The following is a 17040-nucleotide window of genomic DNA, read 5'->3' as shown; positions in this document are numbered from 1 at the left end:
CGATATTGTTATCACTATAATAATCAATACATTTATCGATATTTTCATCGGTATATTTAGCGACATTGTTATCGATATAATAACACTGGTTTACAGCAAAAATGTTCTATGGATGCCACTATCCAATTCCTATCTAGAATTGCCAAGTGATTCCGAAAATCGAGTTAATTTTTTTCTATGGATACGTTTTCGAGAAATTTTCGATTTACCGTTATTCAGCTTAAAGCAAAAAAATGGTTCCTTTTAATCACGTATATCTTACGAACCAATTTAAAAATCTTAATATAAAGTGAAGCAAATGAAAGCTAATAAAATTCTCCATAAACCGTATATACACCTCTTTCCGATAGTGATTATAGGTTCTGAAAAATTAATTAATCATTCCAGCTTTTTTTATTTTTTAGTGAAAAAAAGAAGAAACATTTAAAAAATAACAGGCTCTGTGCCAAATTTTTGCATTTCTGCTAAAGCCTGTCCTGTTACAAAAAAAAAAAAACAAAATGAATTACTAATGAAGAAAATCGATAGATTAATAAGAAATAATGAGTGCTCAAATGAAAATACGCCAAGATAATTTGTATGAAAAATTAGCAGAAAGGAAAGTTACTCATACGCCACGTACACCTAAGTAACACGCTTTTCTGCTCATATTGCATACAAAAAATCTTTGTGTATTTTCATTTGACCATTCATTACTTCTTTATTTATATCTCGCTTTCGTTCACTAGTAACTTGATTTTTTTTTGTAACAGAATAGGCTTTAGCAAAGAACCTGTTATTTTTTAAGTTCTTGTTCTGTTAAAATTTCATTTTTTCATTTAAAAAAAAATGGAATGATTAATAAATTTGTCAGAAACTATAAGTCCTATTGGAAAGTGGTGTAAACATGGAGAATTTTATTAGCTTTGATTTGACGTATCTCCTTTTAAGATTGTTAAATTGGTTTGCAAGATATATGTACGTGATCAAGTAGAACCATTTTTTGTTTTAAGCTGAATAACGGTAAATTCCAAATATCTCGAACACGTATCCATAAAAAAATTACCTCGATTTTCGGAATCACCGAACAATTATAGAAATTGGATAGTGGCTTCTGGAGAACAAAAACCAAACTAAAATGTGTGATCCAGTGTAATCGGTCGGCACATGGCATGGGACCACATTATATGACATCACATCACATTAAATCACATGATATGACATGGCATCACATGACATGACATCACATGATATGACATTACATAATATGATATCATATGACATGACCTCACATGATATGGCATGGCATCACATGACATCACATGACATCACATCACATGATATGACATCGTATGACATGATATGACATCACATGACATGACATCACATGATATGACATAACATCACATGAAATGACAGCACATGACATGACATCACATATACTTAGGTCTCTTTTTATGCGTATTTGAATTTATGCGCTTTTTCAAACCATTTTTTAAGCGGTTTTTTAGAATTTTTTACATGGAGTATCTGAATTTATGCGGTTTTTGAAAATGCTGAAACGCATCACCTGTTTTTGTATGCAAGTAAAGAACTTTTTCATGCGGATTTTTTTTTATGCGGCTTTCTGAGAAACGCATGTACCGCATAAAAAAGATCTAAGTGTAATTTCTTATTTATCACGTCATCCCACCTCACCTCATCTAGGTGAGTAGGTAGATGAAGAAAAGGATAAAAGCAAAGATAAGAGAGATAAAAACAAACATGAAGACCAAGGTAAATTCAAACACTTTGCTTTTTTAGTATAGTATGAAAAGGCGTAACTCACATCCTCGCTGAAATGCAACAAAGCCACACCTAACTCAAAATGTTTATTTCATAAAACGAGATGGGGACTTATATTCGATTAAATGCATCATAATCATGGCCGCAAAGTTTAGGCTTTTGCTTGGAATTGCTTATTTGGCTTATTCAAGGTTTCCAAGCTTAATTTTAACGTTCATGCTTATTTCAATTTATTAAGCTAAGTACGGACCTTTTAAGAAAACGGTCAAGAAACAAATTAATATTATTTCGTGTGTGTGAATAGTAGTGTCCAAGGAGTTTTGACATCTGATATTTTACAGCCTGATGTCTCACTTTTTCCTTCCGAAATAATGGAACGGGCACATATTTCTGTTGAAAACAAGGGTAACTTTCACTCTTCACAAACAAACTTTAGCAAACCATGGTAGAAAGCATAGCAAATTTCTTAAAAACTTCGCAACTCTTGATTGTCCATTGTAATTTTTCAATCCTTGAAATAAACTGAATAAAAACATTAAACTGCACACAAACTTTTGTATTTTCGCGAGCATATTTGCAAGCATATTTATCAATGTTTTAGTGCTTATCTAAGCGCTTAAAATGGATTTTTGCTTGCGTATTTTCTTCGGTCCTGATCATAATCAATCAAAAAGTAAATTTTGGATTTTTAGTTACGGATTTTTGTATTTAACCCACGATGTGAGTTACACCCTTTCCATACTATACTAACGATATGAAAGATAAAAAAGATAAATACCCGAATAATGGTAAGTATAAAAATAAAGATAAAAGGAAAACATATTAAGATAAAAATAATTATAACGAAAAGGGTATAGGTAGGGATAAAGATAGGAAAAAGATAAAATATAACCTTAAGCTTATAACATTATATTAACAGGCTAGTCGTTTTATTCACAATTTCAAACCAATGAAATATATATGTGCGCTGGGTTTGGGTCCCGCCACGTTAAAACCCGCCAAATGAAAAAGAACAAAAAGCCTCGGATGCGATCCCCTTTTTTGATGGCGATCGCGGCAAACGTATACCGGACTATGATTTCAGGGTATGCACCTGAAATATCCGGACTCTTAATGTGGAGGGTGCCTCTACCCGGCTGGTTGATGTCCTCGGGAAGACATCACCGCCATTCAAGAAATGCGATGGACGGGGCAAGGCAAGGTAAGCGTGTAGCCTAGCGTCGTTTACTACAGTTGCCCCGTAAAGGAGCGCAAATTCGGTACTGGCGTTCACCGCGGTGGACACATTCCGCTTCAAGGCTAGATTCTTCAACATCTCGCTCATCTGTGCCCATGCCCTGACGGAAGAGAAGGACGAGGCGTCCAAGGGTCTCTTCTATGAGCGGTTAGAGCGTACGTATAAGCACTGCTCCCACACGATATAAAAAAACGTGCTTGGCGATTTCAATGCCAAGGTGGGAAAAAGGATCTGTGGCGCCACGACGAAACGTCCGATAACGGACGATAATGGACTGAGGCTCATCGACTTCGCCGGGCTCGAAGCATGGTAATATGTGTTACTTGGTTGAAGCATAAAAAGATCCAGATCCAGATCGAAAAACGAGAAACCAAATCGACCATGTTGTAATAGACGGAAGGCATGTTTCCAGTGTTTTAGACGTACGTACACTCCGAGGGCCAAACATCTACTCGGACCACTATCTTATTGCAGCCAGATACTCATCGTCCTCTGTGCAGCAAAAACTGTGCGTCCAACAACGCAAGGAAAGCTTAACGTCGAAAAGCTGCAATCAAAACAGACGGCCAATTTATTCGCCACACGACTCTCACACTTGGCTTCTGAGAGCACTCTTCAACAAAACGACATATGCGAGCAATGAAACCACATTTCCCGCTCATTAACTACCGCAGCCGAAGAAAAGGTCGGATTTCAGTGAGCCCGAAAGAACAACTGGTACGATGAGTAGTGTCAAGAAGCTGCGGAGAAATCAGATGTCACGCTGCGATCGGGCGCAAAGCGAGCCATGTGGGACCGTTATAGGGAACTGAAGAGGAAAGCGAGACGTATTTGCCGCAATAAAAACAGAGCCGCCGAAATCCGTGAGTGTGAAGAGCTGAAAAAGCTGGCCGACAGGAAAAACTCCAGAAAATGTTATCAGAGAAGACCAGTCCGAACTCCTGTTATTACAACCATGGCAACCACAACGTACTTAAACTATGGAGGGAACACTTTTCCACCTTATTGAATGGCAGCAGCACTGAAAGTAGAGGAGAAGACGAACTCAAGCACCCAGTCGATGACGATGGAGTCGATGTCCCACCGCCTGACTATGACGAGATACGAATACGAGTTTTTATGCGGCTGAAAAACAACAAAGCTGCTGAAGCTGACGGCCTGCCAGCCGAGCTATTCATGTACGTTGACGAAGAGTTGATAAAGTGCATGCATCAACTCCTATGCAGAATATGGTCCGACGACTGGAATTTAAGTGTGCTCTGCCCAATCCACAAGAAGGCGACCCTACCATTCGCGACAACTACCGCAGGATCCGCATTCTAATCATAGGTTTCAAGGTCTTATCGAGCGTATTGAGTGAAAGACTGAAGCCCACCGACAATGAACTGATTGGGCCTTATTAGTGTAGCTTTAGACCTGGCAAATCCACCATAGATCAGGTATTCACACATAATATATTTGTCGATTTCAAAGCACCAAAGGAAGCTGTCTTTATGCCGCGATGTCAGAACTTGGTATCCCCACGAAACTAATACAACTGCGTAAAATGACGTTGAGCAATACCATCAGCTCCGTCAGAATTGGGAAGGACCTCTCTGAGCCGTTTGATACCAAACGAGGTTTCAGACAAGGGGACTCCCTTTCGTGCAATTTCTTTAATCTGATGTTGGGGAAGATAATAAGAGCCGCAGAACTGAACCGCTCAGGCACAATACTTTGCAATAGCGTACAATCGCTGGCGTATGCCGACGACATCGACATTATCGGTAAAAACGAGTTCTACGTCTGTTCTGCCTACGCGGGATTGGATAGAGAAACAAAGCGAATGGGTCTGGTGGTGAACGAGGACAAAACGAAGTATCTTCTGTCATCACACAAACAGTCAGAGCATACGCGTCTTGGTACCCACGTCACTGTTGACAGTTACAAGTTTGAAAAAGTAGACGACTTCGCTTTTTTGGGAACCAGAATTACACCAATAATAATGACAGCCTTGCAATCCAACGGAGAATCACTCTTGCCAACAAGTGCTACTTTGGACTGAGTAGGCAATTGAGGAGTAAAGTCCTCTCTTGTCGTACAAAAATCACATTATATAAGTCACTGATCATGCATGTGCTGGTTTATGGCGCACAGTGTGGAAATTGGGACTTTTTTCGTCGCAAATTCTAATATCTCTAATTTCCACACTGTGTGGCGCGGAGGCATGGATAATGAAAAAATCTGACGAGGCGGCTGTTGGAGTTTTCGAGGGAAAGGTTCAGCGAAATGTTTACGGGCGTTTACGCGTTGGCGAAGGCGAATAGCCTTACAAACTGTTCAGCAACAAGCTACTAAGCTATACTTAATTTATTTGAACAGAACGGCATAGCAGATGTGCCCAAAAATCGCAAATTAATAAAAAAAATTATTGGGAAGTGCGAACGCAGGAATATTCCAGTTGTTGGCAGTCTTACAATTTTCCTGTTCGCGTACACAAAAATCCAGCAAAGTAGGGGAAATTGAGGGACCAAATTGACATTTCATTCTGATGAAAAGCTGCTAGTTTCTGTTGGAAAGATTTTTACCAGCAGCCATTTGCCAGCAAGAAAAAGAGCTTATCAAAGTCATCTGTTTTCAATTTATGAAAATATGGAAATTTATTTTAGATTTAGATTTATTATTATGATTTTTAAGTTTGAAATGACTTATTAGAACTGCAAATGTATCGAAAGAAAGCAAATACTCATTTACTCATGTTTTCTTAGCAAAATGCTTTAGGAAAACTTTTATGTTATATTCTTTTCATGTTTTCTGTTTTATGCTTTTAAATGTAAACAAAATTTCGATCAGCTGTACTAAAAACTTGCAAGTTTTTGCTAGTTTTGCGTTCGCGTACTTTTGCCAACATTTCTCTCTTTGAGAGAGAATATATAAAAATTCATTAGAATTTTGCTTATATAAACGTATTTATAGAAATTTTTCCATCGTTTGTTAGCGTTATTCATCTTAATACAAAAAGTGGTTCCACTTAATCACGTATATCTTACAAACCTATTTAACAATCTTAAAATGATATACGTCAAATGAAAGCTAATGAAATTCTCCATAAACCATATATACATAGCTTTCCAATAGGATTTATAGTTTCTGACAAATTTATTAATCATTCCATTTTTGTTTTTATGAAAAAATTAAAAAATCTAATTTTAACAGAAGGAAAATTTAAAAAATAACAGGTGGAAAATTTTTGCATTTGTGCTAAAGCCTGTTCTGTTAAAAAAAAAAAATCAGATTACTAATGGAGAAAAGCGATAGATAAATAAAGAAGTAATGAGTGGTCAAGTGAAAATGTGCACAGATTTTTTGTAAGAAAAATGAGCAGGAACAAAAGTAACTCATACGCCACGTACACTTGAGTAACACGCTTTTCTGCTCATATTTCATACAAAAAATCGTTGCGCATTTTCATTTCACCACTCATAATTTATTATTTACTCATCGATTTTCATAAATAGTAACTTGATTTTTGTTTGTAACAGAACAGGCTTTAGCACAAATGCAAAAATTTGGCACAGAACCGGTTATTTTTAAATTTTTCTTCTGTTAAAGTTTGATTTGTTTTTCATTAAAAAATGGAAAAAAAACTGGAATGATTAATTAATTTGTCCGAAACTATATCAGTCCTATCGAAAAGTGATGTATATATGATTTATTCCATTACCTTTGATTTGACATATCTCCTTTTAAGATTGTTAAATTGGTTCGTAAGGTATACGTGATTAAATGGAACCACTTTTTGTTTTGAGCTGAATAACGGCAAATTGAAAATATCTCGAAAACTTATCCATAGAAAAAGAAATTAACTAGATTTTCGGGGTCACTTGGCAATTCTAGATAGGAATTGGATAGTGGCGTCTGGAGAACAAAAACCAAACTAAAATTTCTGATGCAGTGTAATTCACAAAACGATGACTTAAGTTGAGTTTAAGTTAAGCTTTTTTAATGTTATTCCTAACATTCGCATTCGCACATTCGCATTCCGAAAATTCGCATTCAAGAATGTGAAAAATATGACATTCGAAACATCCCTAATTTCGATATACTCCTAGTATAAATAGTGAAGAAGAGTTCCAAGACAATCTTAACGTACAAGCACCACCACTTCCAAAAGCATTGAAAGTATCGGACGACAATCTTCAAAATTATTGCTCAGCTCTTGATAAAACTAACCCATCAAATCGAGCCGGCTCTTTACTTGCCGCTATACTTCTAAAGGATATTTAGACAGGAATCGCAGAAACGGCATTGAAAAGGGACTTAGGAGATGACGAAGCTTTCCACGGAAGTCGAAATGTACGAGGGATATTTCCAAAGTTCTGGGAATTGTGCTATAATTAAATTACACAGAACTTCTAGGCAATGTTACTGACGTCAGGCGAGTCTTGACATGTTTATGCAACTATCTAGTACATTATTGTTTAGTCTGATTTAGGTGTACGACTGATATAGACGCGTTTTCATATCACTGTTTTTATAACCATGGAAGATGCAGCTAAATCCCAAAGAGCAATAATTTTCTTTTTGTGGAAAGAAGGTGTGAAAACATCAGAAACTATACAGCGGGCCACTGCGACAGGCACTTGTGCCCGTTATCGCAACAAGATAATGCAGTGATTATCATCTGTTCCCTTACGGAGTGTTCGATTTGAAAGTTTAACTGACGTAAATCGTGCCATAAATAAGTGGATTGAGGAGACACCGAAAAAGTTGTTTGAGGACGGCTTAACAAATGTAGTTTATCGTTAAGATAAATGTATTCAGTTTAATGGAGATTATGTTGAATAACTACTATACATTGTAATATTGACGAAAATTACCAAAATAATACAAATCATACCTAAATTCCCAGAACTTTGAAGACATCCCTCGTATGGCAAAACATATGTATGCATGCTATATGCGTCGGCTGCCGCTAGACTTGCAGTTAATATACGAATTTTCCTCTGGAATCAATCCGCCTTTATCTATCCGCAAATTTCACATTCCTCGAGAATGTAGTAATTTTAATAGCAATTTCTGCGTGGAAACGATAGACTTGAATAGATTTAACAATACTGAGCCTACAAATTTGCAATTTTGTTTGCAAAAATACTGCAAGAATATCATTACTTGAACAAAATTATTCAAATTCCATAAGCATTTCGGTACATAGAAGTACCACATATGTATATTACTATTATTGGCTGACGAGAAATTTCATAAATTTAACTCATATTTTATTTCATACTCAAAATACTGAGCGTTTTGTCCACGTTTAAGTTCACTTCAGTTCACTTGCAGTTTCAGACACAGAACGTCTTGGGCATATTTTTGCTAAACATTATAACTGTTTTGTTTGTGAATAAAGCCTAATCGTCATCGTTTTTTGAGCTTTAGATTTATAGCATAAAAATAAAAATCAAGGGGTAGTATTTCCAAAACTAGTAAAGGTATAAATCAAAACGGGTTTGAACGCTTAAACTGTTTAATTGTCAATATAGTTCGAAGGGGTGCCTTTTCGGCGACGTAAAGATTTTAAAAATAGGATATCAAATAAGAAAGTTATAGCAAAAGACGTCATTTAGCTGTTTTTAGCGGGTGCCTTATAAAAATTTGACACCCAAATTTTTTCTTGACATTAGTATTCAAATAAAACTGACACACGCTTAACTTTTTTTCGTGATAAGCCTTAATGTACACTCTTAATATCGAAACTTTACAGAATACCCTGGATGTCTAATTACGCATGCGTGCATGTGTATGTATCCATGCATGTACTCTGACTAATTTTTGTTAATACCAACCGTGTTTCATGTTGCCCGCCATGGATTGTTGACCGGAACTCGAATTACCGCTGCTGCTGCCGCCGCTGTAATCGCCTCCGTATCCGGCGATATTGGACGCTGCGGTGACTTGACCAAAGGTCACGCTCTTGTGCTGTGCACTACAACTAGATGCAGTCGACAGGGTGCCCTGGTGATATTGTTGCTGTTGGGGCTGTGGACGTTGCTGATGTGCTCCGTTTGTCGCGAATATTACTGTTGCATGCGGGATGTGTCGATGCTGATGTACTGGAGATGGTTCCGGTGAATACTGTTGGTGGTCGTGGGCACTAACCAAGCCACCACCACTATTACTACCTACCAGTAAGTGTGTCCGTTGTCGTTGCTGCAGTTGCTGATGAATCTGACTGTGATGGTATAATTGATGTTTTTTGTGTGTTATCGAAACGCTACTCGTCGTTGAGGAACCGGGGATATTGCGTGAAAATTGTTGGGGATATTCCAACATTCCAGTGGTCCTTAAGCGCCAAAGAGGGACGACGTCTTTTGGGTTGTCACTAGGTTCTGATGTTATTCACAACGGTGACAATTCGTCTGCTGAGTGTAAGGGAAAATAGTTTCAATGTTGCCCCCGGTTAGTCTTACTCGCTGTCAATTGATTTCATTCATAGCTACAATAAAGACATCAACAACAACAAATGGGCGACAGTATCCGATGTACGATTTGCGAATTTTATGGTGTGTAATCAATCGAGAAATTTAGAGAAATAAAATAAAAAAGAGAAAAGGCCAAAAATAATATAATTAAGCCATTCAGAAGAATTAATAAGCAAATATGTCATACATAGGCATAGTAATCATTACAATTTAAAAATGTTTTGCAAGATAATAAAAACGCATGTTTTGTTGAATAAAAAATCTAAGAAAGAAATATGACGTAAATATGTATATGAGACATACTTTTTCATATCGGACACCAAATTTGTTGTCACACTTTCGATTGGCTTAAAATTTCTTTTATGGATTCTATACATGAGTGTTCGAGGAATTTTTCTTTCGGAGATATGATCTGTCAAAGTTTGCATTTTTTCGAGATTCTGACTACTCATGTGCTTCTTAAAATCGTTATATCTCGGGTTCTACTGATCGTAGAGACTTCATCTTAACGTCGTTTTAAAGCTAAAGAAACGGGCTTAACATTTCTATATATAAGATGGTCAAGGTTATCCTAAAGCTAACTTAGCTATTAACAGTTGAACTTTTTGAAGTTGATTTGCATAGTGAACTACAGTAAATTAGGGATTTAAAATTACACCATCGTAATCCTTGTTTTATTCTCTACAAAAAACGTGGTTCAAAAAAATTGGCGTTTTTCAAGAAGTAGTTTTAAAATATTTTTCTTTGTGACGGGAAGGTTTATTTTGTGAGAATCAACAATTTTTTGTAATTTGTTTTCGAAAACTTATGTTGAGATATATTTAGTAAGGTGTTAAACATCGGATTTTTGCAAAAATTAAAATTTTATTGCGGATTCCGATAAAATACCTATCCAGATATAATATTTGTATGGCAAGATTTTTCGAAACACCCTTAGAAATGGGCGTGGCAATTGCAGGACTAAAGTTAGCAAAACGCAGATTTTATTGCAGATTTCGGCAAAATATCGCTTCATTAACAACATTTGTTCCACAAACTTTTCAATCAAAGAATATTCTAGAAATGGGCGTGGCTATATTAAAAGCAAAGTTCAAAAATTTAGACTTTATTGTGGATTTCGCAAGAATATCCATACGGATTGAAAAAGTTGTGGAACAAATATTGTTAACGAAGCTATATTCTGCCTTACTAAATATATCTCAACATAAGTTTGAGAAAACAAATTACAAAAAATTCTGGATTCTCACAAAATAAACAATCTCGTCACAAAGAAAAATATTTTAAAAATAGTTCTTGAAAAACGCTAATTTTTTTAACCACCTTTTTTTATAGAGAATTAAACAAGGATTACGATGGTATAATTTTAAATCCCTAATTTACCGGTGCTCACTATGGAAATCATTTAAAAAGTTCAACTGTTAATAGCTTCGTTAGCTTCAGGATAACCTTGACCATCTTATATATAGAAATGTCAAGCCCGTTTCTTTAGCTTTAAAACGACGTTAAGATTGAGTCTTTACGATGAGCAGAACCCGAGATATAACGATTTGAAAAAGTACATGATTAGCCAGAATCACGAAAAAAATGCAAACTTTGGCAGATCATATCTCTGAAGAAAAAAACTATAAAGAAAATTCCTCGAACACGAGTTAGCTTATTTCATGTATAGAACCCATAAAAAAAAATTTTAAACGAATCGGAGACATGACATAATTTTTTTTTACGAAATCCGTCCGACTTAAAAAAGAATGGCTCATATATGTATTTATGCAAGAATGTGAATGAGATACGCCTATATAATATATGTATGTAGGTCTATTTTTTTTATTCTCAATATAAGTACATATGTAGATTGAAATCGCGTTGAGTCTGACATTTCTTCTAAATTGTTGGAGTATTAATATATTACACTACTCAACAATTTTTGAACAACTTTAACTTGTCTAACGTAAAAGTGTATCCTGATTCTGAATCTCATATTGGTTTTTATGGGTGAGACCGACAACGGTGAAAATATGAAAAAACCTATAGTTGCGACAGTTGATGTAAATCACATATGTGCATCGAAAAGTTGTGTTTGTCCTCCTATAGTTTTTACATCTAAGAGAGATTTGTAAAGGAGACTCCAACAAAAGTTGTTTGCCTTCCCACTCATAAATCACAAAAGTGGTTTGCTCACTATAGAAAAAACATGCAGAAAATTAAAAAAAACTTCGTTATTTTTTACAATGTTTCTGAATCGACAGTCTTGAAATCAGAAAAAGTGTTCGGACGATAGAAAAAGTTAGCCAACCTATTTACAGGAAAACTTAAAACCAAATTTCTTCAGTAGCTTTCGAAATTAGACCCAGATGAGATGCCTAAAAAGTGTGTCAGTCTTGGCAATATTTCCAACTTTTAGACGCAATTCGCTGTCAAATTGAGAGAGAAATTTTATTTCCATGTGTGAACAGCCAGAAAGGCCTTTGTGTCACTTTTCGGAAATCAGTTTCAGAAATAAAAGGTGTGACTGCTCATGCAACTGCTTTCTGAAATTTCTCAAATCGACAGCCTCTTCGAAACATAAACGCTCTGAACTGATCCTCACTGAATTATATGTTTAACATATACCACTTCAGACTATAAATACGCTTTTCAATTATATTGGGCTGGGAGCGTCTTGGATGGTTAAAAATTAAATTGGCAACGTCTACATAAACTCCTCGTTCTTTTCATCAGATCGATAGAGGTTAAGAAAGTACCACGAAAGTCTACAACAAAATATAATATTTCCTTTTCTAGCTGCGGCTTTACTCGAGCTTGATTAAGGTTGGGCCAGAACCAAATATTTTTACATCACACAATTAGGCTACCAAGTTACACCATATTTTATGTTACTAATATGCAGGGAACAGATTTTATGGAAATTGTCATTTTATCTGCTAAAGAGATAGAGTATATTCGATTAAGAATGTACACGATTTAGCTTTCCCTGATTCCATATATATGCACACTTGTTGTTGCCTTTTTTAAGATATTTGCCTTTTTTTGCATTTTCTAACTTTAATTGTAAAGGGCAAGGAAAAGGCGTTATTCCTGATAATGGACTGTATGAATAAAAATTAAGCAATTGCTTTTTCTTAAAATTTCATACCTCTTACTTCAACTTTGTTTGAATAAATCGATCAAAGGTCTGAAATGTTAAGAAAAAGCAATTGCTTATATTTATCCATATGGCGCAATATGAAAATTTTAAACGTTCCATATTTAAATTGGGCGCCACTTGTATCAACTTACGTCGAGCGCACGTTTAGTACATTCAAGGCGTTTCCAGAAAACATCAAAATTCATCTTGTGGTTCAATGTTACTACAGCTATAGAGATTAAAGTTTTGTGAGATAAAAACTCGAAAGGAGAAAATAGTCAAAGATTCAATGTAAAAATTTTTCATATAATGAAACTAGTTCATAGTTTCACTAGTTCTCGTTTTACTTGTAAAATAAACATTATAAAATAAATTTAGTTTTTGATAATTTTTCGATTTTTGTCTTTTTAGTGACTTCTTTTGCCTTTTTTGCAATTTCCAGTGCCTTTTCCTGCCTATTTCGCTATTTTATTTTGCCTTTTCTAGCCTATTTCGTTATTTTATTTTGACGTTGGACGTTGGAACGGCCCTGCTATGTGTTTTAAAAAAGAGGCAAATCTGACCATAAATAAGATTTGTTAAGATAGCTCTCAATTCCTGCGCCACCTATCGGAAGACAAACTCACTGATTCTTCTGAAAACTTTTGCACAAAATAAAACTCATTCAAAGCGATGTAGAAATCTGGGAGAAAATGGTACCCAATTAAATGATTCCTGCCATTTTACATTTTTCATTTCATTTATTAATCAATGCATTAGTACAGTAAGATTAAGAAATCTTTTGTAGTACAACAGTAATTTATATACTATGTATGAGACAATAAAGGTTATAATAAATATAATTAACTAAGACTAGAATAAGATAAACAAAATTGGCACAGATATTAGGTTGTATAAATTTAGAATAAAATAAAACTTTGTGATATTACTCCATATACGAATAGCGTTGACAGAAAATAGTCTTGGAGAGCTGAGATAGTTATAGGGACAATTAGGTCATTTACACGTGTTGATTTTGGAAATATTAATTTTTCATATAGGTAGCCGGGAGTCTTATCCATCATAAGACGAAATAGGAATACATATACAATTTCTAGCTTTCAAGTAGTCAGAGATTTCACAGCCCAGCAGGCTTGCCCTCCAGGCAGAGATATGCTAAAATTTTGCTATCCCAAATACATAGCGCGAAATATGGTTGAAAGCTGCCTCAATTTTATGCGCTGAGTGAGAGTCTAATTCAGGATAGCATATTATTGGAAGTATAAGCTGTATTGCAAGTTTCCGCCTGATATCAATTGGTGTAAAAGAGGCAGACATTCTCAAAAGCTTAAACAGACGGCAACGTTGATCCGGATTAACTCGGACTTAATCCAGATCAACCGCAGTTAATTCCCGAGTTGATCCGGATCAACGCTGTCGTCTGTTTATGCTTAAAGTTTCTCAAAGTATAACCCACCTTTCCAACAATGTAGTTTATATGGTCAACACAAGTAAGACTTGTATTAATAACATAACCGAGATTAGTTACCTTGGATACAAATTTAATAGATTTGTCCCCAATGTATGGTGATGAAATATCTATGAGGTTCAGAAGCTTCTTACAAATAGGTAACACGTAACACTTATCTCAATTAAGACAAAGACCATTTTGCGATGCACAGGACTTCATAGATAATAAATCCTTATTAAAATCTGAAGACAAATTAGCTGTTTGCTCTAGAGGCCTGGACATATATAGTTGGATGTCATCAGCGTAATCTTGTTGACAAGTAGAGAATAGGTCGTTCACAAACAGACTAAATAAGAGCGGCCCCAGGATACAGCCTTGGGGAACCCCAGACGACAGCGGTCGTAGCTTAGATAGTTTCGAATTAACTTTTGCACACTGAGACCTGCCTGCCTAGTAGCTCTCCATTAGTCGCACTGCAGATTAATTATTAAAAAAAAAAATTCAGGGAGACTTTCGACTTTCGAAAGAAGCTGTTATATACATACATATGTATGTATGTTCTAACAAAGTGGAGATCGACTTGCGCGCACGTAAAAAAAGCCGTCCTCCCAAATACATTAAAGGTTTTCATAACTGTGAGATTTCTTGCTCAGGGATCATACCAACAGAGTGGTGGCAATGAGGTATTGCTTGGATAAGCCCAACCTACGGTTTCTATTGTGTTTAAAAAAATGTGTATACGTCAAACCGAATTTATTAATAAACTAGTCCTCAGAAATTCGAAATCTTTCTTTTAAATGAAAAGTTTAATCCTTTGGCTAGATCATTGTACAAATACCTAAACCGTACCCCTGGGAGAAGCAATTTAAAATTTAATTGGAATACCGTCTACACCGATTGCATTTGACCGAATCTTGTAGATACTTTTCTACATCAATTTCTGACACTGCACAAAACTCAAACGTTTGACCATGAAAAACACCACCACGATGGAATATGGGACAGGAAGTGAGAGAACAGGGGGAATAGGTACAATTTACAAATTCTTCATTTAGGATATCGGGGTTAAGTTGACAATCTGAACTATCACTGACATGAACACGTAAGGTTTGTAAATTGCGCCACAGTACACTATTAGGGAGCAAGAGACGGAGCTTTTTTGCAAAAAACTTTCTTTTTTCACGTCTCATAGTCAGTGTCGCTTCATTTCTTATTGCCTTGAAAACACACCAATTTCTATCTGTGCGATTCCTTTTCCATGCGGAGTATGACTTTTATTTCGCTTTTTGATAACCGCTTGAACTATATCGTTAAACCAAGGGCAAGACGAAGATGAACATGCGAACTAAGCGCTCGAATAATATTAATGTTCAAGAAGCTTAGTTTTTCATTTACAGAGCTGAAACTCCAGCATGCAGACCAATTGATTTGTGATATGTCATTAAAAACATTGCTAACATTTAAAAACCGGTAGTCAAAAGAAATTATACGAACTAACTGCTTCGTTTTTGTGGTCAAGTTTAATGTTAAGTGAACAAAAAATCAGGGCATGGTCTGATATAAATGATATCTGGTCAAATTTTAAAACTATAGGAGGGTCAGATACTATAAAATAGTCAAGTAAACTTGGACAACATTTATTTCCATACCTTGTGGGTACAGACACATTAACAAACGATAAGCCAACACTAGACACACTATCCATTAGACCAGAGGTTCCCAAAATTTTTTTTCTCGTAGACCCCTTTCAAAAATGTACCGGCTTCGGTGCACCTCCTGCTGATAAATTTCTAAATATTCCCAAAGCTCGTAAAAAATGATATGTGAAGATTAGATCTACCTATGTATGTAAATTTGCATCGCGGGTGAATTCAAAAACTAAACTCGGAGTGGCCAAAATAAAACTAAAAGATTTTCTTTCTATTATTTTTTATTTCTATTTATTAAAATAATGTGATTACACACTTGAAGGTTTTAAAAAATAAAGCTAGAAAATCCATCAAAATTGTCTCTCGATCTGAGAAGTTACATTAAGAGCACCTCGAACCCTAGCGTTATTTACATTATCTTCACCATAAACTCATCAAATGTTCGGCTCACTCAGGAATTTGTAAGTGGAGTATTTGTAAAATAGTTTATTAGTATTGATGGCATCATTTTTACTCAGAGTTTTAAAGTGAGGCGAAAAATATTTATCACTCGAGTTTTTTAAACACAAAACTTAACACAACAAAACGACTAATCTTTTTACGCCAAACTTTTAATTCAGAAACTGACAATAGAGAAAAGAACGGGTCTAGAAAAATCGATGACAAACAACCAAACAAGCAAAAAGCACAAAAAGTGTTCCACCCTCTCATCCTCTTCAAGACAGGATGGGCAAATGGAGTTGTCATTTACGCCTATCACAGTCAGGTGCAACGTGAAGCGACCAGTTAGCAGTACAACAAGTTGTCTGCAGTGTCGTCTGCTCAGTGAAAGCAAAAAACTAGGTAGCCCTTCTGAGATTGAAGGCAACATGAGTTTTGCCCACCTGCATTCCCTCGATGCCTCCCAGTCATTGCTGAACGAAGTATTCACCCAGTTTCTGATGGTTGCTTCGATGGCCGAAAGTGGGTGTACTAAAACTGGTTGCGGACCGAGGAATGCCTGGTCTGAGCCAATTCTGGCCAAATGGTCAGATGTCTCATTACCAGGTACTCCTGAGTGACCTGGCACCCAGAGTAAAGCAAGCTCGTTATGTTTACCACCATAATTTAGTCGATACTTGCATTGCCGAACTAGTTTGGAAGTAGTTAGTTGGCTGGCCAATGCCCTCATGTTCGACCATGTAGTCCATGGCTTTGAGCATTGCAATTACCTCAGCCTGGAAGACCGAAGCATATTCCCCAACAGAAAAGTGAAGTTTATCCCCGTTAACTTCAAAATAGACCCTATATCATGACCCAGAGTCAGTTTTGGAACCATCAGTGAAGATTCGACAATGTGCCCGTCTCAGTAAAGG

At 36.0% G+C, this 17040-nt stretch overlaps 1 protein-coding gene across 1 annotated transcript in view; it reads right to left on the bottom strand.

The window, feature by feature from the left end:
• Nucleotides 1-9536, bottom strand: part of dock (SH2/SH3 adaptor protein dock) — a 152867-nt gene extending 143331 nt beyond the window's left edge. The window contains exon 1 of the mRNA XM_017609163.1: nt 8827-9536. Coding sequence (XP_017464652.1) covers nt 8827-9313 — 487 coding nt within the window. The 5' untranslated portion in view covers nt 9314-9536. The remainder of the gene's footprint in view (nt 1-8826) is intronic.
• Between the last annotated feature and the right edge of the window lie 7504 nt (nt 9537-17040).

The sequence above is a fragment of the Rhagoletis zephyria genome, unplaced genomic scaffold (genome assembly GCF_001687245.7).
Source record: "Rhagoletis zephyria isolate East Lansing unplaced genomic scaffold, Rhagoletis_zephyria_1.1 Rzeph_scaffold_00195, whole genome shotgun sequence".
Lineage (NCBI taxonomy): Eukaryota > Metazoa > Arthropoda > Insecta > Diptera > Tephritidae > Rhagoletis > Rhagoletis zephyria.
The sequence above is the reverse complement of the archived record's forward strand: the minus strand, read 5'-3'. Positions and strand labels throughout refer to the sequence as shown.